This window comes from Orbicella franksi, chromosome 5 (genome assembly GCF_964199315.1).
Source record: "Orbicella franksi chromosome 5, jaOrbFran1.1, whole genome shotgun sequence".
Classification (NCBI taxonomy): domain Eukaryota; kingdom Metazoa; phylum Cnidaria; class Anthozoa; order Scleractinia; family Merulinidae; genus Orbicella; species Orbicella franksi.
Window position 1 is genome coordinate 6,790,056 of NC_138149.1, and position 22,345 is coordinate 6,812,400.

The 22,345-nt window shown below is 40.8% G+C and overlaps 2 protein-coding genes and 1 pseudogene across 2 annotated transcripts; 1 reads left to right on the top strand and 2 right to left on the bottom strand.

The window, feature by feature from the left end:
* Positions 1 to 300: 300 nt before the first annotated feature.
* LOC145486973 (uncharacterized) lies at positions 301 to 4,309 on the bottom strand. Its single transcript, XM_081465681.1, has 4 exons — positions 2,986 to 4,309; positions 2,831 to 2,850; positions 2,099 to 2,694; positions 301 to 1,976 (listed from the first exon to the last, which is right to left on the bottom strand). Exons 1-4 carry the CDS (start codon positions 3,567 to 3,569, stop codon positions 303 to 305), a joined length of 2,874 nt encoding a protein of 957 aa, XP_081321807.1. The 5' UTR covers positions 3,570 to 4,309; the 3' UTR covers positions 301 to 302.
* A 2,806-nt stretch (positions 4,310 to 7,115) lies between these two features.
* LOC145486974 (uncharacterized) lies at positions 7,116 to 7,897 on the bottom strand (annotated as a pseudogene).
* A 5,933-nt stretch (positions 7,898 to 13,830) lies between these two features.
* On the top strand, positions 13,831 to 19,081 carry LOC145486975 (uncharacterized). Its single transcript, XM_081465683.1, has 2 exons — positions 13,831 to 14,577; positions 18,854 to 19,081. Exons 1-2 carry the CDS (start codon positions 13,831 to 13,833, stop codon positions 19,079 to 19,081), a joined length of 975 nt encoding a protein of 324 aa, XP_081321809.1.
* The last annotated feature ends 3,264 nt before the right edge of the window (positions 19,082 to 22,345 follow it).

A 22,345-nucleotide genomic window follows, 5' to 3' on the forward strand; every position in this document is an offset into this window, starting at 1 on the left:
GATGACAGCAAACTCAACAAACATGTTATATTCTTTTGGAACTGGCCTATCGCCACTGTCAATATCACTGTAGCATAACGACTGTCTAGTTCACAGTGCTTTCAAGAACTATAATCTCTTAATGTAACTAATAGCCATAATATTTTTCCTTTAATTCACATCGTGTGCAAAATAGTCAAACGTAGCATAAGCGCAACGTGGTATTCCTTAACAATGCACACACTAATACATGTGCAAATATGAACATAGAAAGAATAAGTCGCACGCAAGCTGTCTTATTACAAGCCCATGAAACTACCAATCTACGGTTGCGTACTAGTCTGCATAAAACGAGTCAGGGTCATTTGCTTCTTGGATGGACGCGCCTGGCTTTGAAAGTGCGGCCTCTTCACTGACGTAGCTGCTACAGGGTTGTGAGCTCGAGCAATGCCTGGGGACGGTGGACAGATAGCTTCCACGTCGTCATTCGGAATGTACATTGGTGTCTTTGGTGCCGCCGACCAACATTCTTCGTCGTCTTCGTCTGAGCTCCTGCTTCTGGCAGGCAGATTTGCTGGACGCTGGCTCGGTGGGAAGACTCTCACTGGCAGCGGAGAGAACAGGTCTCGTATGAAATTCACGCAAGAACGGTCTACCAGCTCGTTGATAAGGCAGAGCCTCTTGCGTTCTGCCAGGGCAGCCGGTAGTTTCAGCGTTCCATGACGCTCGTGATAACAGCGCAGTTTTTCGCAATTGATTTCCAGGAGACTTTGCATCACTCTTCGTTCTTCTTCGTCTCTTGGATCTTCCATTCTGTCGCTTTGCTCAGCCATTTCCTTCTCCATAGCTAAAAGCCACGGCTTCCCAAATGCTGTTCTGATCCTTTCCTGTTCCTGATCTTCTTGAAAGGCAGCGAGGTCCCTTCGAATCGGTGTGGGCAGCGGCTCGTTATGGTCGTGCGGGAGCAACGACACGTGCTCCACCGACACTCCCCTCGTTTGTAAGAAGTGTTGCCTCTTCTTATAGCACCTTTCTTCAACCCTTTTCAGCCTTTCCTTTTCAGCGAGATGACTTTCTAACATGTGGCTCAGTTGGCGGTGACGTAGAGAGCCAGGTGAGCATTGTGCCAGCCTAGCTTTCAAGGTCGTCAGGGTCTCGTCTTCATCGGAATCGCCGACATCTTCAATGGCGTCCTCTTCAGAGCTTTCTTCTCGGGATTGCGGTTCTGTCAGAAGGCCGCAACTCTGTTCTCGTCTACAATCGCCCTGGGCGGTTTCGTCGACTTCTTCGTCTATTAAAGAAACGCTCAAAATGTTGCGCAACTCCTCCTCAGGCATACCACTTTCGTGCACAGTGGGCATTGTACTGGCCTGACTGCTCGGGCTGTCTCCTACGATATTGTGCGCCCACACAATGCAATCCATAGCATGTTTCCTCAGCCACTTGTTTGCTTCAGGTTCGACACGAGGAAGACTCTTGAAGTGGTACTTGCGCAGGCGTTTGTCCATAGCTTGATTGTGAGCTGCACCAAAATCCATTTCCATCTGGCAAGTTATGTACATGGTCGCGGTGCAATGGAAACCTTGAGCCTTTTTCCACTTCGCGTCGTGCGACGTGAAGCCCCCTTGACATATGATTTTCCAGTCATCTATGTCGAGCAGGGTGGCATATGCCTCGTCTAGGAAGATAACCTCTGTCAGGTTGTCGATCATAGCCTTGTTGAAACTCTTTTGCTTCGTGACGCGAGCAATTCGGCTTAGGGGAATGATCTGAAAAACAGGTGAGAAGAGGCTGGTCTTTCCGCTGTCAGCTGAGCCAATAGCACACAGCACAGGCTGTTTGTGTTCTTTGGGACGGAACAACGCCAGGAAATCTGCACAAAACTGCCGAATTTCATCTTCTGTTAGGCTGTTCCTTAGGATTGCCTCAAAATATCTTGGCTCCGGGTCCTTGAGTCGGTCGTAGTCCACAAACGCGCGTGGAGTTGTGAGACCCTTCTGTTGAAAAGAGCCAAAACAAAAGCACATCAGACAGTGCTACAGATCGTAAAGATTGGGTTTGAAAATTTGATTGTATCTTCTTATTTAAATGTTAAAACAGTCCAGTGTATTCTTCTCACCTGAGATTCTGAGATAATCCCTTGGACGAACGACCCAGAGGAAAAGCTCCAAAACCACCCGTCTTGTACTTCGATCAGGTCTCTGTCAATCTTAATTTGGCGTATGAAAGAGCTTTCTGGCTCGCTTAGTATGGGCAGAACACGTTGAATATGCTGGACCAGACGGTCTTTGAACGCTTCGTTTCCCATTAGGCTGTGGAGGAACGTTTTCATGGTACACAGATACTGGAACGTGAACTGCGATTTGGCCGCCAGTTTGTACACCTCGCCGCGATACACAGCATACTGCAGCTTTTTCATCACAATTTGTATATCGTTGCACAGGACTGTTACTGGACAGGATAGGGGTTTGTGCGGCGGATCTGGTAGTGCTGTCTGCGATGTACTTTGCAGGTTGTTATCAAATCCAAAGGTGTCTAACACGAGACCAGCTCGGCGTAATTCCGAAACGGATGCTGCCATCATCGTTTGAAAACTCTCAAGAACGACACGAAGGCGAACGACATTTTCCGTCGGCGCTGACTCTTGGGATTCTTCGTGGAAGTCACCATGAAGCTCCTCTTGCAGAGCCCTGCCAATCAAAACAAAAGGTTTTGCTTACGTAAGGCAATGCAATATCTCCCTGGTATTACTTTGTGAAAGTGAACTGCTGAAATCAAACTCGCGATGTTTTGAAAATGAGAAGATAAAAATTGATCAATTATCGATAATCGAATAACAGTCTCTTTTCACCGGGCAATGAAGCATGATTACTTTGATTTTTCAATGATGAATAGCATTTTTTACCTTTCTGACTATTTATGTTTGTTTATTATATATTTACTTTCATTAGCGTGCAATTTAACAGAAATTCAAAGAATATAAATTGGTCAAATTAATCTACTCACCCGAGGCAATGCTGGTACGATGACTCCACTAGTTGCATTAAGCAGAGGTTTTTGTGGTCCTTAAACACTTGACACAGCTGATTCAGGTTATGACAGCAGTTTTTCTTTCGTGACGCCCTTGATGCATAATATTTCAAACCGCAACTTGCGACAGCTCTTTGGATTCTAAGTGCATTAATGACCGAGCCATTGTTTGTTTGGCAAGCCACCCAGTAAGATATGGCTGGGAATGTTTGCTTTCCCGGCGATGAAAGCTGGGACGCATTGACGGGCGATTCGTCATTCGATTCGTCACTCTCTCTGGTCTCCTGCAATTGTGGCCTTTTTCGCTTCTTGCTGTCCAATGTTGACGTACTTATCGCCGAAAAAAAGAAGCAAATTTCCGCCAATTTTGACAAGGTTAAATCGCATTCGTCGCGTTTCTCGCATATCCAGTTCCATGCTCTTTCTATTTCGGCGTCGCTAACCCGCCAAACGCACTTAAAAGCAACAACCGAACACAGCTTTTCAACCCTCGCAACTATCTCGCACTCCGCCTTATCTCTTATTGCCTTGCTATTTAACTGAGAGCAAGGTTTGCTCATCTTGCCACATGAACATGAGCATGAACTGAGTCGTTTGAAGTTCTGACTACCCTTAAATACTGTTCCGTCACAAACATGAACAAATTTTCATTCTCAAACCCGCCGGAAAGAATAGCAGAGCAAATCACAGGTGAAAGATTGAGAACTCCATTTGATCACCACCAATAGCTTTGCAATATTCTTTTTCTCTAAATTCTTTCGTTGAGCTCAAAAACAAATAATGGCTTTCACCTAAACACTCCACAATACAAATCTCCAAAACAAGTTAATGCTTTAATACATTTGATGAAGAAAAGATTACATAAGCGTTATGTAACCTATCAATAAGTTTGATATTTCTGACAAATTTCTTGTGGTTAGTTCCTTTTGAAAATAATAACGGAAAAAAGCTGATAAAGTTAAACAAATGTATTCATGCGTATGTGATGTGATGAACAATAATAAGTTGATGAGGTGAATCTTACTCTGTTGTTGGCGTGTATACTGGGTATGGCGTATACTACGGATATGGCCAGAGTTGATTAACAAATTTACTCAAACCCGCTATATACGCTTAAACCGGTATATACGCCAACAACAGAGAAAGATCATTGCAACAACTCATTAGCATGCAGTAGGCACATTTCACTCTGTACATGGCGTGTTTACCGGGTTTAGCGTATAAAGCGTATATGAGATGAATTAATTAACATCAACTACTACTACTACTACTACTACTACCACTACTACTACTACTACTAATAATAATAATAATAATAAATAAAATTAATTTATATTTAATAATTTTAAATTTAAATTTAAATTAATAATAATAATAATAAATAAAATTAATTTATATTTAATAATTTTAAATTTAAATTTAAATTAATAATAATAATAATAAATAAAATTAATTATTATTATTATTATTATTATTATTAGTAGTAGTAGTAGTAGTAGTAGTAGTAGTAGTAGTAGTAGTAGTAGTAGTAGTAGTAGTAGTAGTTGATGTTAATTAATTCATCTCATATACGCTTTATACGCTAAACCCGGTAAACACGCCATGTACAGAGTGAAATGTGCCTACTGCATGCTAATGAGTTGTTGCAATGATCTTTCTCTGTTGTTGGCGTATATACCGGTTTAAGCGTATATAGCGGGTTTGAGTAAATTTGTTAATCAACTCTGGCCATATCCGTAGTATACGCCATACCCAGTATACACGCCAACAACAGAGTAAGATTCACTTCATCAACTTACCTTTCATTTTTACTGTAAGTATTTTGATACTTACAGATCAAAACGTGATAGGGAACAGAAATTTTGGGAAACGATCTCTCTCTCTCTCTCTCTCTCTCTCTCTCTCTCTCTCTCTCTCTCTCTCTCTCTCTCTCTCTCTCCCTCCCCCTCTCTCTCTCTCTCTCTTCTCTCTCTCTCTCTCTCTCTCTCTCTCTCTCTCTCTCTCTCTCTCTCTCTCTCCCTCTCTAGATGAAAAGTGTGGCACTCACTCACTCACTCATGCCCTTTACGCCTAAGTGGCATGTAGCGCAGCAATATGTTCACTCCACATCTGTTGGTCCCTTGCCATAAACTTGATGCCTTCCCAGGTCTTACCCATCTCCTTGATTTCCTTCTCCACCATCCGCCGCCATGTGATCTTAGGGCGGCCCCTCTTGCGTTTTCCTTCTGGCGTCCAATGCAAAGCAGTTTTCGCAATTGAGGCTTCTTGGCGAGCGACGTGGCCAATCCACCTCCAACGTCTCCTCATCAGGATGGTAGCCATTGGTTCAGTTCCACACCGTTCAAAGAGATCATTTTTTGAGATGACATTAGGCCAAAAGATGCGTAGGATACGCCGAAGGCTCTTGGTGTGAAATGTAGAGAGTTTAGATAAATCCTTCTCCGTTTAGCGCCAACATTCTGAACCACACAGGAGAGTTGTGAGGACGCAGCTGTGATAGAGATTCAGCTTGGTACGAATACTGTAAGTGGAGGAGCGCCATACCTTATTCATCATGTTGAGCGAGTTTCTGGCCTTGTTGAGACGGCTCTGAATGTCCAGTGTGGCACTTCAGTAATATTTTTGTCCCTCTACAGAAACTTACAGAAAATATTGTGCTTTTCCATGGCACACTTAATGCGACTCTAGCAAGTTAAAGTACATTACATGTTTGGACGGAGTTTCACTATCACAAGATAATTCATTTGTATTTTAAGGGCCTTTTTACATTGAAAATGGTACGTAAGTGCCAAGGCTCAGGGTATCGAACACAAAAGAAGGGTAAAACCTAATTTTGCCAGCAATGAATGGATAGATGGGGCCCAATAAATGCTGGTATATTCCATCTCCCACCCCGTACATTTTAAATACTGTTTTGTAGAGATTACAAGACGACGGGTTGTTATGATATGAATTTTCGTCTACGTTCAAGTTTACCGTTTCAGAAAAAGGCCAAAAGTTGACATTTTAAAATCGAAAGACTTATTTTGTTCGTTACATTCAAGAAGAAAAGAATTGGATATGTTATAGCCCAATCACTAAGCAGTATTTTCCGCAAATCACAGGTTTGTAGCTGGTGTAGTTAATTTTGACAGGTCAATCAATTTTCTACAGGCATGTCTTGGTGTTAAGCTGGGCTCTTAAAGTGCTACAATTAATAAAATTAATTCGCTAGAAATTGCGACAAGGGGAGAAATTAACTTATATAGCCATGATTTCCGTGCCCCATAGTCCAAGTATTTTCCATTTATAGATCTTGTTGCTTGAATAATTACAAGGTATTAACTTTAAAGCTGTTGGAGTTATTGTGAAAAGATAGTTTCATTAACAGTGCTTATTTAACCGAGCATGATGTCTTTGCGGGAAAATCTTAAACCGAGACCCTTCCCCTATTGATCGAGCGACAGCGAGGTCAATATGGCAACACTGAGTTTGAGATTTTCCTGTAAAGACCTGTAAAGTCGCGCTTCTTAGAGACGCCGTGACAACATAGCGATGGAAAGAGTCCGTCAGATAATTTTACGGAAATGGAAATTTATCGCTCCTTTTGGTGGGGCCGTCGTGTTACCACGGTAACCCTGTGACGACAAGAGTTAGTTTCAAAGTATTCCCTGATAACGACAACAGTGCAGTTGTTAGGACATTTACAGTTTGCGTGCATTATCAGATGCGCATCTTTTTTTTTTTTTTTTGTTATTGCTTCGCAAACAAGACAACGATGGCAAAGCCCTTGGTAACCTTCGTGGGGTAGGCGTGAAAGCCCATATATACGTTGTCATGGAGACTTTTGTGAATTCTCAGCAGACTTTGTACTTTCGGAAAGCCGGAAAGGAGAACTGTCTGATCGCGACCATATAAAATCCGAATCATTTTAACAAAGGAGAAATTCCACGGCCCCTTAGTCGATCGCAAAAGGACGATGATTATTGATTTTAGTACGCTGGACAAAACTGTTCTGGATTGACGTTTTACGAGAGAAAATTAAAACGAGCAAAGCGATACCATTAATTTTGTGATTATCTTAAACCTTATTACATCCCACACATGGAAACTTATTTTCATATAGATCATGCAAGGATGGCTTGCGTTTCAGCGTATCCAAATTTGCTCAACAAAATCTGCCAGCCCTGGTCTGGAATCCTGAACTGTAGCTTAAAGTACAGCAAGGTCCCATCAGGCACTTGAAGGGATTGAAAAAACTTGCCGGCGCTGCCCCCGAGCATGATTTCCAAAACCTCCTTCGGTTCCTTTTTTTCCATCAGCTGATCGGCGATGTCGCTCAGCGTTTTGGCCACTTCAGGTTTGAGAGCCCGATCGGCGATTACAGAGAAAGATGCACTTGATACTGTCGCAAATATCACTTAGCGAGTTCAACACATCGTCCACTTCCTCCTTTGCCACCACCGATTGACCGCCCTTAAGAGAACTAGAAGTAACTTCATCGCGTAAGGACTCTAACTTCGACATTGCAAGTTCAAGCTCGGTCTTCAGTTTACGGTTTTCCTCTGCAATACATTGTAACCTTAAGATAATATCACTGAAGCTACTTGTAGTGCTGTCTGCACACGTTTGGAGTGTCGTTTCATCTTTGCGATCGCTGGTTTCGCTTGTCTCTGGTCCTGACTCTATTTAGGCTATTAATCGCGTCAACCAACCAGCTGTACGCGTCTCTTTCGTCTGGTTTCGGGAACTTTTGGCGGTGAATGGCGGAAACAACACCAAATGATGAGGTAATAGGGACAACATCTTTGTAAACACGTCGATCCAAATGCGCGCCATTTTTTAACTCCTCGAGTGGAACCGTCGTAAATTCATTGGGAAAGCTTGCAACCAACGGGCTGGTCGTCATAAAACGCGCCAAAGGAACGCCGCATATCTTAGAATTGATGAGGGACCCATCCCTCGAATCTCTTTTTGGACGACATTCGACGAGCTCATCGACGAGCTCAGCTCGTCGAATGCCGAAGTCAACCATCCTACACTTCTGAATGAACGCAATCTTCCCGTTTTTAAATGAAATCCAACCTCCTAAAACGTCAACCTAGTAATCCAGCCCCTCAAAATAAACATACTTCCCTCCACATGACTTGATACATTATAGCTGATAAACTAATTGCCGAACCCTGCGGTATAAAACGGCAAATCCAGCTCGATGACAGCTACAATACCGGCTTATGACGTCACTCCATAGCAACCAGACTGAACGAATTTTTGAACTTCCGGTTCTCTCTTGCTCGTGATGTACTAAATTGGGATATTCTGGACTGTTTACCTGAAGCCATGCGACGAACTGCTTTGAAAGGGAGCTAAACAACCGATCAGTGATCGACCACGTCGCTGATTGAATAATACTCCGGTAAGTCCAATTTGTTCGGTGATTTATTTCTTGAACCAATTTTCCGTAGCTGTTCTCTGTTGTCAATTGGGTTTGTAGTCGATAGGCCGTTTGCTTAAACTGTTACTAAGCTCAAATTTGGCTCTCTATTTCTCTTTCAAAATGAGCACAAGAATTAATAGCGAAAGGACGATACGATACGAGTACAGTTCTAACGTTAGAAAATGTACGTGCAGTGTCGTTAAGTGTTCTCGTCGTGTTATTTTAGGCCGTAATGACTTACTGACAGATGAACTTTGTTACGATAAATAGCAGCATGAAACATCGAGAAACACTCTCGTTTTTGTTCAGACTTTATCGGTATTTACCAAATCTTGTTGTTAATAACTCTTAGTTCCTGTGTCTATCATTCCAAAGTGTTTCCCTCACCGATTGTTACACTAATCTTACAGTTGTTTCGCAAGCAAGGAAGAGGATTGAAATCTTTATTCAGCATATAGCCTGTGCTTCGTGTGCACAATGCATTGAACTGGCGTCAAATTAGCCCATTTTCGCTCAAGCAATAGTTGACAATCATCACTTCCTAATTGCGCTCATCTTTTTTTCAAAAAAAATCTTCAAAACTGTTCAGTTTTGTTTATGACGATGCACATGTTCATGACGACTTCATGTGTTAAAGCGGTCAATTGTAACCCAGAAGTCTTTCGGTCTTTCGCTGTCTGTGTAAACATTATTGAGTTTGATTCCTTGTCAGAATTTTCAGAATTGTTTTGCATGATTGTGTTCAGTTGGTAGCCGAGCGAAAAGCTAGTCCAACGGTTCGGCATTTTAGTGATGTCTTGTCAAAATCATTCCAAGATTGAGGTGAGCTGATGTCCCTTCTCACGAGCAAAATAGTCATAAAACACCGAGATGGATTAGATCCCAACTGAATTCACCACTTGAATGAAGAACGAATTTTAATTTTGCTTTTAATGATTTATTTCATGGCGCGTCGACAGATGAATTTAAAAACGCTCGCCAATTATCTTCAACCTCACCATCGGTAACCAAATCAGTTTCCGTGACTTCGTGCTCGTCACGGAATCCATTCCTTCCCCAAGCGGGGGAGAATAGATTGAGTGACCAGCACTAAAAACTTCTACACATAAGTTGTTAAAAGCAACAGATCAGTACACGCCCAAATGGTCAAAAACGTCGTTTTTTCACGGAATGGGACAAGCTTATTGTGGACATGTTTGCGCTCCGCTCAAGGTACCGGCAAAATCTCCACACCGGTATATCTTCTTGCAAAACGGCAAGACACGTGATTCATAACGATCTTTGTACAAATCTTTTTTTCCTTAGAGAGCTTCTTAAAAATTTTAGGATAGAGACCATTGTTACGTTGGAATTAGCATAAGCCATTAGTAACAATTCCGGGTTCGGCATGTCGCGACAAATTAAATCAAAGGGTACCTATGGCTAACTTGTAGATAAGGTACACAAAACCAAGCTTTTGTCTACCGGCCTTTGTAGCACACATATTACTAGAAGACATATGCGAGGGAATTTTAGAAATTTAACTTGCTAAGTTTATTGACTTTTCTGTCCTTTGTAGGGAACATATATGTTATATTATTTGCCTGTGAATCCAGAGCCTGAGCCTCTTTGGAGGGTATCACTGTTCACTAGCTCACTGTTCCAGTTCCTTTTTAGTCGTGTTTTTTTTGTCATGCAAACGATTGCAAAGAGAGTTACGCAGAAGGAAAGCCCAAGACCCAGTGAGTTTCAAGGAGTTGCATGCAGAGGGGACTACAGAGCAACGGATGCTATTGCTATAGGATTTCCAGATTTTTTATTTTCGAGATATGCGTCCTGCCGAATAAAAACACAGGAATACTGTGCATTGAATTTTTTCTAAGAAAAATTTCAACTATTCCGGCCAGGGTGCCCAGGCCAAGAAGCTGGTCGCCTAAAAGAATTAATCAATAAATTATTAACTGATTACGTGATTCATTGATTATAAAAGTAAATAAGAGAGCTTTTCTGGCGCACAATTAAATATATAAATATATTGATATATTTTTCTACTTTCGCAAATGTCATGGCTTCTCCCAAACATCAGCAACTGAGTGTGTGATTGAAATATACCGTAAATAAGTGATGTAAGGTGTAAAAAAGAACTATTTTAAAGGTAATTCAGATTTAGAATCATCACCTAGTTCATTTTTCGACCTAGCAGTCGGACATGGATGCAGCATAGCAATTTCGCTAAATTTGGTCTTCGTGGATATTAGCAAATGTGATGGACTTGTTCGTCACAAAGCAAAAACAACAAGGCAAAAGGCACTATTAAGAGACGAAAAACCATGTTCCTAATTTATCACCCGTAGTCGCTTAGCATTAGATAGTTTACTTTGTTGTTTGGTCAAAATTACCAAAAGAAAGCAATCGAAAGAATTAATTTTAGTGAAGCAAACGCGAGGTGAATAATTGTAAACAAATGTCAATGAAAATAAATTCGCATAAACACTCATTTTTAGTCACTTGTGATGGCAAAATCAACACGTAAAGATGCCAGCCTGTCAACAACCTCTAAGGCACTAAAATAAATCAGAAATAAACCATTAGAAAGAAAAATATTAAGATACTTTGCGAAACGGAGCAAATTTGTGCGGCTTGTACAGATGAAAGCCCGAGCGGCGCCGGGGACGCTACAAAATGTGGATTCCCAAACTGGAACCCCTTCTGGACCCCTTTCTAGACCCCCTTCGGACCGCCTTCTGGACCCTCTCCTAGACCCCTTCCGAATTTTTCTTATTTTTCATCAGTGCAATCTGGACATTTCTGAGTCCATCGCTACACAATCGTGACATTACCTTTCCAAGAACACTAAAGGGATTGTTTCACAAGGCACGCAAGGCATATTTTTTAGCGTTTTGCACGCTTAACATCACGATATTTAAATCATAAATCTATTAAGAGCGCTTAGCTAATTGAAGAAGACATTGCAACCGTTGTTTTTCAATAGCCTTTTATACTAAACATGAATGTCATTAAATTTCATTTGTGAATTTTGTAAGGGTCAAAATGTGGACAGAAGGAAACCAGTTAATGCAACCATTTTCTTTTGTCTCAACAAAAAAGTATGGCCGCAGGTCAAGCAAACGCTCTATCTCCTGGTAATCAGAACAATTTTATATTCAAATTAACAGCAACTTGTTTTAATTTATTTTAAAAATATCTCTTACTGGGTGTGTGAATGTTCACGATATTTTTGGTCAGCCGTGGTAGCCGAAAGCACAGGATGATGCAGTCAAAATGGCGGAAAAGCGGGACAGACCGAAACGTTTAAACCTTGTATCCAGGTGCACAAAGAAATGGCAAAGTAAAGGATTATCATTTCTGGTAGTATTTTTTAACACTCAATTTACGATTCAAGCAAATGTTTGAGCAAAAAAAGTGAAAATAAGTGGAAGATCTCGCAAGCTGTAGCGCACTGTACCAACTATCTACAAATGACTTAGCCGTTTTTGACTTAGATGTAGTAGTGATCACATGCGCAGAAAGATGATCGCAGATTCATGGTATTCGACCGTTAAATACGTTGACAGTTGGCGATGTACATCGGACGTAGTGTAAACAGAAAACAACTTTGCTGCTTTATATGCGACGAATGGTGAGAGAAACAGGTGGTTACATTTTGCTTACATTGTTGGGGAGGGGAGGGGTGGGGGTGGTCCAGAAGGGGTCCAGTTTGGGGGTCCACGTTTTGTACCGACTCCGAGCGGCGTTCCCAGAGAAGATCGTGTGACATGTTTTGAAATCATCAATCTGCAAAAAATTTTCCGAATGAATACTGTCGAGTGTGCGACTGTTTGCAGAACGAATCTTTTTTGTGCCACGCTTCGCTAACACAATAAACCAACACCAGTGTGTTAGAAGAATTTTTGGCCTGTTTTAATGCACATTGGACTTCAAGCAAACGTGCCCTACCGGGCGACAAACAGTTTTTCGCAGTCACCCTAACCCAAACGTTCACCTTTCAGGGCGCCGCAAGCAGCTAGAGTACAGCCTTGACTGAATATCGGTAAAGGTGCCTATATGGGTCAGCCCTTCACTTTCAATGTGGAACCACGAGTCTTTGATCAAAGTAATGTTTGTTGTCCTCGTTTGACCATAAAAGGTCTTTGGTTTCGTAACATGATTTACTCGTCAATGGCCCTGTTCTGATATATTAAAATTCTAACTTGGCTCCGAGGTTTACGGGAATAAAACAAAAGAAATCGCACCGAGGATGAGGGATGTATAATTAATTTCTTTTGTTTTATTCCCCTAAGCCTCGGAGCTAAGTTAGAATTTTAATATATCGAAATTGGCCTATTGTGCCAATGTTTGTTAATATGTTTTCAATAGTTGTTTCGTTCAAGAAGTCCTCAATTCGTTTCGCTAGTGTAAGTTCGATATGTTCGACAAATATGATTCATTTTCATCAAAGCTTACCACATTGGAATGAGATTTACGCATTTTCAGGTTGCTTTCCAGGAAACTAAAGTTTATATTCCCCCTGTGAGCTTGCGGGGTTGATCGATAAGACCAAATGATTATCTCCTGGTCATGTTAAGCACCTGGACGAGTCAAAGGTAATGACATCCAGTCTCCAACTTGGCCGTATTACTAAGTTGAAACATCTTCGGTCCACCTAAAGACACATCGTCCTGTGAAAGCTACAAAATCAACAAATCTTCCGGACACGATGTACGCTGAGCTGGAGTGAACTTTGATCGGAGTGACCTTCGGGAACAATCCATGTACCGAGTGCTCTCGTTCGGGCCGAGTAATTACGGAGTGTATCGACACCTTAGTGAGTGAGTGATACGCAGTGACCACAATAACTCGTTCCTACGCTTCGCGTATCCACGAGTTAAAAAGTAAAGAAACCTTTCGGCTGACTGAAAATATTATCAAGATAGTTTTCCCATATATAGTTTTGTCCTGGCTTAGGCGATTTCTTTTCTGAGTCACCACAAAATTTTCGCTTCGTACCGTATCTGTATGAGAGTCAGAGTACCTGCGAGCATCACTTGCTGCATTCCAATGTTTTAATCGTGATTACCTCCATCCTTTCCAAGGGGAAAGAGGGAATCACGGTATTCTTATTGTCCGGTCAGATCGAAATTAGGAAGAATGAAGAACTGTGATTAGTCCGAAGCTTTAAAGAGAGAGTAATTCTGAGCGGATGCATTCTAACCTCATATAACACGATGGTTAAAGTGAGCGTAATTCCTGAGTCCTTCTTTCCTTTCTTCTTTCCTCCTTTCCTTCTTACCTTTATCTAGTTAGTAAAAGGTTGACAAATAAATGATGAAAGGACTGCTATTTATTGTAGGTTGAATTAAAGACGAAACAGTACAGATATTCTAAACTGCTACGAAAGTTAATGAGAATCGAGCAAAGTGGTCACAATGGGTCATTGTGTGAGCAGGCTGAATTCAGTAGGAGTAGAACGACCGGAGCAACGAAGAGTTCGTGAACTGGAAAGCCAGTTAAGATCAAACAATGAAGAAGTTAGAAGGCTGAGTGACCAATTAAGGGAACTTCAGCAAGACAGGGATCCTTCTCGCGACTGGGTCATTAATCGAAAAGAAATTCAAATCACTTATCAGCCGGAGCTCGGGCGAGGAGCGTGGGGAATTGTTTACCGGGGGAGATTCCATGGCTGCGAGGTCGCAGTAAAACAAATGTACGGCGAAATTATGTCTGATCGGAACAGGCGTGTGTTTGAGCGAGAAGTAGACATTGCTTCAAAATGTCGCCATCCTTGTCTGCTGCAGTTTATTGGAGCAACTGCTGATAGTGAAACGCCATTGCTAGTAACGGAGTTGATGGACTGCAATCTACGAGAAAGGCTCTACTCGAGACAGAACAACAGCCATGATCTACAGATAGCAGTGGGAGACGTGGCTTTTATTTCTTTAGATGTGGCCCGAGCACTCAATTATCTGCACCAAAAACCCACACCTATTATCCATCACGACGTCAGTAGTGCTAACGTGTTGCTACGTCGTCAGCGTAACCAATGGAAAGCCAAATTGTCGGATTACGGCACTGCAAATTTCGTACGTCAGAGCAACATTAACTATGCAGGTGCATTAATCTACTGTGCTCCAGAGTCCAGAAGAGAAGATCGAGATCGACCAATAAGCGTTAAGGTTGGTAAACACGCGTCATCGTTTGCTACAAAATGCGGCGGTTTTCAGTTGAATGTCAAAAGTAATTCTCGTTTGCTTTGGTTTTGCTTTACTTCGCTTTTTGATTGCTCAACAAAACTCGCGCCACTTTCTCAACCTGTAAGAAGCAAAACCAAAACCAATCGTGACTTAAGGTGGCTCCATAGGGTAATCATTTATGGCGTTGCGCACGCAAGTGTTATGTTTTGAATGCTGTTTTTGCATTCGCTTTCAAACCCAGTCCTTTCAAACTTATTACATGTAATAACGAATGATTAAATAGTGTTTTGATATCATCTCTGTTAAAATTTTGGGTTTTCGTCTTGAATTATAAATGGCTAAACAAGTGTGTTTTTTACTGTTTGTGTGGCATTATTTGTGATTTTCGTGAATTTTCTTCGGTGAAATCTTCAAAACTTTTTACAACATATCGCTTCCTGCGGGATACGAATTTGAAACACGAAAAAAGTAGGGTTTATAAAGGCAGTTTTTTCGATTTTTTCAAATTTATGTCTTTTACCGCTGCAAAAAATCTGGTCTTATAGATTTCCCTGAAAAACGAGCTCCGACTAAAGTAAAGTATTTACTACCAATCTGCCAAATTTTACGGAATTTCACCGATAAGGAAACGCGAGAAAATTCACTGTCAGTTTGCCTTTTGTGCTCATGTTGAGGTCAGAAAATATCAAAAAACACTGACGTTTTCCTTCGAGCGCGCGCAAATTACTTGAGCTTTCGTCCTCAGCGCGCGTGTGATCGTAAAACTATAAGGAGCCACCATTGGGCATCCTTACTGCGCATAATTTATGGCGTCAGTAGCGCGCGCTTGTGCACGAGCACACTGAAAACATGGTGGATTTGCCTTGATATTGAGTTCTGTTAGTTGAAAAATGGCTATAGCTCACTTACGAACTCGGGCACCCCAATTTGTTTTCCAGTAATCAACTAATCAGTAGCTTTGCGTGAAAAAAGACTGACATGATTTCTATTGCTGAAAATTGAAGAACTAAGGAAAATAGCAACGGCCCTGTAGTCTTTTCTATTTTGCAGTTTGATAGCCGTGGCAAGCAATTTGGTTCCAATATTTGAACAAGGATTCAGCTGTCTGTCAAAATCAAACTTAAAAAGTTAATTTGTGTCCGACACAATTATTGACTGTAGTTTGAGGCGTGTTGTCATGAGTCTGAGCTCACAAAGATTTTACAATAACTTGAGATGCGTTCTTGTAATATGCATTAAATAATGCCAAAATGGGACATTTTCAATGGCTCATTGCTCCTTAACGAGCACGGGCACCCCCTCCCCGTTTTATTTTATAATTAAAGTTCTCATATGATAAATATTCAGTGGACAAAGTTTGAACAAAAATCTAGTGACAGTTTTACTTCGGGGGAATGACCTTAAGGTTATTCCTCAGAATTACATTGCGCATCCTTACTGCGCGCAATTTTCGCGTCATTAGCGCGCGCTCACGAGCGCGTCCGCATACACAACATATACAAAATTGTGGCTTTTTCTAAACGGCTTGGCTTGCGAGAGACAAATCATCGTTTTTTCCTCGGAAACGAGTACCGGGACCTAACAATTTTTAGTTTGAATGCAGAAATCACCTTCTTTCCATACAGTGAATATGGACCATTTCTATTGCAGAGTAAAAAATTATCACGAAAAATGGGAGCATAGCTAGCACTCGTAAAAGGTAATATGTGGCCCCAGAACACTGCGTGCTTGGAACATGTTGTATCCCTGTCGACTATTATGAGTGCCCTTATCATGAAACGTACATGAAATTGCTCGTTAACATTTATGCAATACATTCATTGTTGTATTCCTCGGTTGATTTTCTCCCTATTTTTCTGCTCTCTTAAAGCGTAAGGTGAATGGTTCAAATATAAAGGTTTCTGAAAGCAAAAAAACTTCAGGAATTATGGGGTTTGTTGAAGGTCCTCCAGCTCCTAAACAAATATGGGGACCCCCTTTAATTTTTGTTTTAAGTTTTAAGTTCTCTTGATATAAGCAGCTAACAAAATTATCGTGAGTTCTATTTCGATGGAATTACCTTAACTGCACTCGCACATTTTCCCGCGCTTGACCTGGGTCGCATGTAATTGCTTCGACTTTGGATTGGCTCATTGCGTTGTTTGCATCTGTCGTGCGGATTGGCCAGAGTAGTTGTTTTGGTTTTGGTTTCAAGACACTCAAGTCCATCAAACTATAACAGGGATACCACAAGCTTTCTGATTGCTAAACAATTAACCTATTATTTATTACACTAGTTATTTCGGAAAACTAAAGTTTTAGAATTTTTGTCGGTACGCATTCTTTTCTATGTTTTCTAAAACACTTTAAGATAATCGATTTAACCAATAGATTCCATGTTACCGTGCTTCTGTTCAGTAATAGATCACAGCTGACGTCAAAATGTGGTAAGAACAAAAAAAGTGGTACACGAGACGATAGCCGAGTGTGTCACTGATGTTCTTATCACATTTTGACGTCTTCTGTGATCTGTTACTGAACAGACGCACGGCAACATGAAATCTATTTGTTTTATATAATAACGAAACAAACTATCACAGATAAAGCTTTTTTTTTTCAAAATCTTTCAACATAACTCGAAGGCCAACCTTTGCGTACTTTGGCGAACACGAAAAAAAGCCATTTGACGTGATCTATTGTCTATACAAAATGTAGCAATCACATTGGTTGCCATGCGTAGCAAAGAATTGTGATTGGTCCAGGAAAATCACGCCACTGTCAAACTTGACTTGAGCGTCGCTTGTGGTGGAATGAAAACTTACGGTGAAAGCAGAATTGAACTACAAAATCTAGAAGTCTTAAAGAAAATGCTGGAAAAGTCAAGTGAGTTTTTGCCATCAGAGCAGCCCTGTGAGCCGAAAAGCTTGGAAGTTGCCTTGAATATTGCAGGAGTTGAAAAAATACGCTCGGAAAACTTGCGGTTGCGGTCAACGTGGAGGCCATTCGATTCGAGTTTTGAATGAAAGGAGCGTTAGTGACGATGGAAATTTGTGTCCTCTGTGGTTGTAGATTCTCAAATCAGTTTGAAATAGTGTCGGAGTCACCTTATAGCTGCGATACAGTTGGCCGTGTGCTGTAGTGAGGTATACTTTGCTCGCTGCTGTGCCCTGAAACAGACTGGAACATTCGCATCGCAAAGCAAGGTTATGTGATGTGTTTTTAAGAAATCAGTGATGTTTTGATGCTCCATACCTGACATCAATCAGTGTGTTAACAGTTATTTTGAGACTGAGAAAAGCTGATTTTTTTAGATAAATTAATCTCATAAACATTTTGTTTATCGGGTTTGTTAAATTCGAGATAAAGTAATGCATATGGTTCTCCGACAGCTTACCAAGGCCAATTTTGTGCTTAGTTTAGTCTCGCTAGACTGCCGACTGAGACTACTCGAGTATTTTTCTGGGTCATTTTCTAAAGACGAAACGGTTTATCTTTCTTTTTGATGCTTCTCCTACCTCAATACCTCAACAAGACTTTTTTGTAGCTTATTTTTTGCCCAGTCACGTAAAACATTTTCTAAATTCTCAAAACTTTCCGCCATTTTAAAACACAGAGGGAAAAACTTTGTAACGATGACGTCAATCGTGCGTCTGTCCTCTAATAGATCATAGGCAAGAACCAATCAAAATGGGAGAATAACTTGGGTTATTATATAATAATGGTTTAGACTAGTCTAGTTAATGAACGTGCAGTAATTGTTGATGGCTGTTGAAGTTACAATGTTGTTGTTATCGAGGAAAAGTTCAAGAACACGTGTGAAGAAATAAGACAAAAGCTCTTGACAGCTTTCCTTGGCCGCACCGTTCTAGCTAGCACGAAATTTAGTCGCTTCGTTAACAGCGTAAAATGCAAAGAGGAGTTAAAGAGGTTTTGCCAAGCAACTCATAGTTTCAAAATTCAATTCCTATATACAAGAATTTCCGCAAGTCTTTAGATAATCCCATTGTAGGGCAGGAATTCCTTGAAGTGGTCCGCTCTCCGCAAACAGGTTCATCCTAATGAAATTTTAAGCGAGTGAGTTTCATTTGCCAGCTGGCAAGTATCCACATTTTCCTTCTGGGGTCACAAAACGCGACTCCGAAAGTGATTCTGCTTGCAGATTATACTTTCAGTAAATAATCGTTAAATGATGCAGTAAATATGTTACAAATGCTGAAAACTTTATGTTTACGGAAAAGAACGTTTTTATGACCACTCCCAATGCTGTTGTTGTTGTTAGGTTGATGTGTACAGTTTTGGAGTTCTCCTCTGTGAAATGTGTATCAGACAAGAACCAAATCCAGAACAGCGTGAGGTGCAAGTTATGCAGATTGAGAGAGACAAGTTTCGAGACCTCGCTAGACGCTGTGTAGAAAAAGACCCTTGGCTGAGGCCAAATATGGACACAATCATTGAAGAACTGGAGTCCCCAGCGGTGGCTCGAACAGGAAGGCCTGCGTGGAACTAAATTAAAGGAAAGGCCAAGGTTTACAATGAAGTCCCTAAACCTCTGCATGTGATTCAAGAGAAAATATCTTGGACAAAAGGGATTTGTTACAAATGTAATCGAAGGCTCCCTGAGCCAGCTCATGGATGAACAGGTCAATCCCAAGTTTACTTTTGCATCTTTGGCAAAACGAGTCTTTGTGCGAAACTATTCGTATGAAAATGTGTGTCACCTGTACGTTCATTCTCATGAAAATCAAGTCATTTTCATGTGAAACGTTTTGCACAAACACTCATTCTGAAAAAGAAGCAAACGGCAACTTAGAAGTGGAAGTTAATTCTGCTAAGTGGCTCATCAGGCCAGCGCTTTTTCCTGTTTCTGTAGCACGAAGCCACTAGGAGTATTTCTACTACCCCCTGGATGGGATGCTAGTCCATCGTAGGGTTACCCCCCCCCCCTGCAACATTAAATTTGCCAGTACCTATTTATCTACCAGAGTGTATAGAGGCACTGTGAGAGTAGTGTCTAGCCCAAGAACACAATAGAATGTTCCCAGCCAGGGCTCAAACCCAGACTGCTCGAAATAGAAGAGAAATCCAAAAATCAAATAACAGGTTGTTTACACAGACTTCTTATTTTTATTGGAACTGGAACATTGTTGTTAAATTAAATTGTACATGACATGATGTAGTGTCAAAGAATAACAACAGTTTGTTTCAAAATGAAATCATTAAATAAGATTTCACCATATTCATCAGTCAGTCCAATATTGACACCTAGTCGCTGAAGTTGGTTTTAACATATGTATAATATTAGGCAGTGCATTTTGGGTAAAGGTAAATAGGTTATGGTCCCTGTTCAGTTAACATTATGAAACAATTGATTATAACAATTATGCAAAGATTATAATATATGATTTTAACATTATTTTAGCCAATCTACTTGAGAATGCCAAGACTGCCAAGAGTGTTTTGCCCAAATTTCACTTAAGTGAGACATGGATATTGGCAAAATGTTGTTTACTTAAACTGTGTCAAATATAAACAATTTGATTTTAGCTTGCTGGTAAAGAGGAAATCTATAGAAAGAAAAGTTTTTCCTTCAATATTATAAGAATTTCAGACAGTTTTGTTTCAATCTTGAACCCAAGTGAAGGGGATGTTTTTATTTACAATTTATAATTTTTTTTTACTATATAACTATGTCTATGGGGAGGGGGAAGGGAAGTAACAAACTTTTATACAAGGAGGCTCTGCCCCAAGGTCAAAACCCTATCCATTTTACATAGTGGTTTTGACAGGAAAGGCTTCTCTTTCATATACATGTAGCTTCTAGCTTGAAACCTCTTTCACAAACCTAATGTGGCCCCACTACATCTTATTTCTTGGATAAATAACTAATATTTGAAATGCCTGTGCTGTTAACTCTTGGAATATCTCCCGCCTGAAAAAAGGGCACCTTTAGTCAACCCCCCCCCCCCCCCAGCTTGGTGCAATCAATAATAACATATCTTGGTAATTGTTTGTGCTAATCTCGCTAGCAATGCAGTAATATTCAAAAGGATTGCAGATACGTCTCTTCTAATGGATTTTTGCAATGATTACAGAACATACTTATGTTGACAGGTATCAAGCATTCTCTTCTCCATAATTATCCCAACTTTTGATTTCGATTTGTTTAAATCTCTCATTTCTAGAGGTAAAAAAAAAAACTCTACATCACCAGCCACATGCGTCCGGCTTATATTTGACACAATTGGACAGCATATCTCTCTCGCAAAAAGTAGAACTACACAGTCTCTTGGACTTATTAAATTTGTCCATCCAAAATATTTAAGAGTATATTTACTCGATCGTACATGTAGGTTGACTTGCATATCATCTCTGAAAAATTTTCCCTCTGGTCGAACTGCATGAAATTCAAAAGAAATGAAGTGTGAACGACAACAAAACTAAAAGATAAGGCAATTCGAATTTCTTACTTAATTGAATTGTTTTAAAATAAGCTTACAAATTTCGAACTTCCGTGGGATACTAAAACAGGCAGAATTTCAAGGTGTGTATACAAAATATAACAATAACAAAACAATGAAACCAAAACTTAACAAGAACTTAAGATTACTTTGGACTCCACAAGGAGAGAAAGCGAGTGGAAACCAAATTCTCTTGCCAAGAGAAAAAGCTACGAGCTAAATTTCCCCCATATGCAAAGTTAACGCGATCCCAGTGACTTTCTGGCTTTCTCGTATCAATTCTTTGACCTCGCCGACCGTGATGTTGTGACCGATACATCACCACAGTCATAGATACCTCTACCAGCTTTCATCTACCTGTGAGCAAAAGTCGATAGTCAAAAAACAACATATTTACGAAACAAAAACACATGAAACCAAACTGGCTCTCTATTTTTCGGGTAAAAATGTACGCCTTTCTAGTCTCCCCTCGTTAAAAACCTTCCTGAAGACAAATCTGAAGATGAGTAAACATTCTTGGACAAAAACAATACTTAGTAGGGGAGGGAGGAGAAAACTGTTTAATTCAAGTTTAATGAATAAATTAATCAGAATCGAGTGAGCGAGCGAGCGCCATTCGACTGCCTACTAAGCTCATGGATGATGTCAACCACAAGCAAAAACGAGACCAATGCCGTTAAACTTTTTTCCCACTGTGGACGTTATCATCTTAAGTGGCAAAAATGCCGAAGCAATAGCTGGTTTTCACATGACGTCACTAAAATTCAAACTACAAAACTACTGATCTTCCTGAGATTTAACTTGGGTGATGTATAAGAGCAGCTGAAAACTAATATTCCAACAAATTTTTGCGCCGAATGGGTTCTTGGTTTTGTGATAGCGGAGCTCCGGCGGCCCGAAGGGCCGCCAAGCGGAGCCCCATACTCATATGGGAAAGAAAAGGAAACCCATGAGTTGATTTTCTCATGGTTATCATGGCTAGCGGTATTGCTCGTGGGCGCGTACGCACGACGACGACGACGACGACGGCGACGGCGGAGTTGCCCAACATGGCGGCCATACTCCAAATAATAGGTTAACAGAGACATGCAGCCTTGGTTTACCGTGTACTTCCTTGATATTGGACATCCATGTTATGATCAATTGACACCTGTCAATACATGGTATCCGCTGACCAGTAACACGTGACCATATCGCGGGCTCAGATTTACAGCTCCTCGAGGTCACGTGTTTTCTTGAAGTTGACCGCTGACCAAGCGCTGGTTATCGATTGGATCGCGGGCTCATATTGGGTTAGCTTGTTGGAAACAGGG

What these genes read in the sequence shown, in the direction of transcription:
- LOC145486973 (XM_081465681.1), bottom strand. Translation starts at nt 3,569, where the DNA reads ATGAGCAAACCTTGCTCTCAGTTAAATAGCAAGGCAATAAGAGATAAG. An exon ending in TAATCATGCTTCATTGCCCG is followed by an intron (nt 2,695 to 2,830) that starts GTGAAAAGAGAC and finishes GCCTTACGTAAG; the next exon opens with CAAAACCTTTTGTTTTGATT. An exon ending in GGATTATCTCAGAATCTCAG is followed by an intron (nt 1,977 to 2,098) that starts GTGAGAAGAATA and finishes TCTTTTCAACAG; the next exon opens with AAGGGTCTCACAACTCCACG.
- LOC145486975 (XM_081465683.1), top strand. Translation starts at nt 13,831, where the DNA reads ATGGGTCATTGTGTGAGCAGGCTGAATTCAGTAGGAGTAGAACGACCG. An exon ending in ATCGACCAATAAGCGTTAAG is followed by an intron (nt 14,578 to 18,853) that starts GTTGGTAAACAC and finishes TGTTGTTGTTAG; the next exon opens with GTTGATGTGTACAGTTTTGG.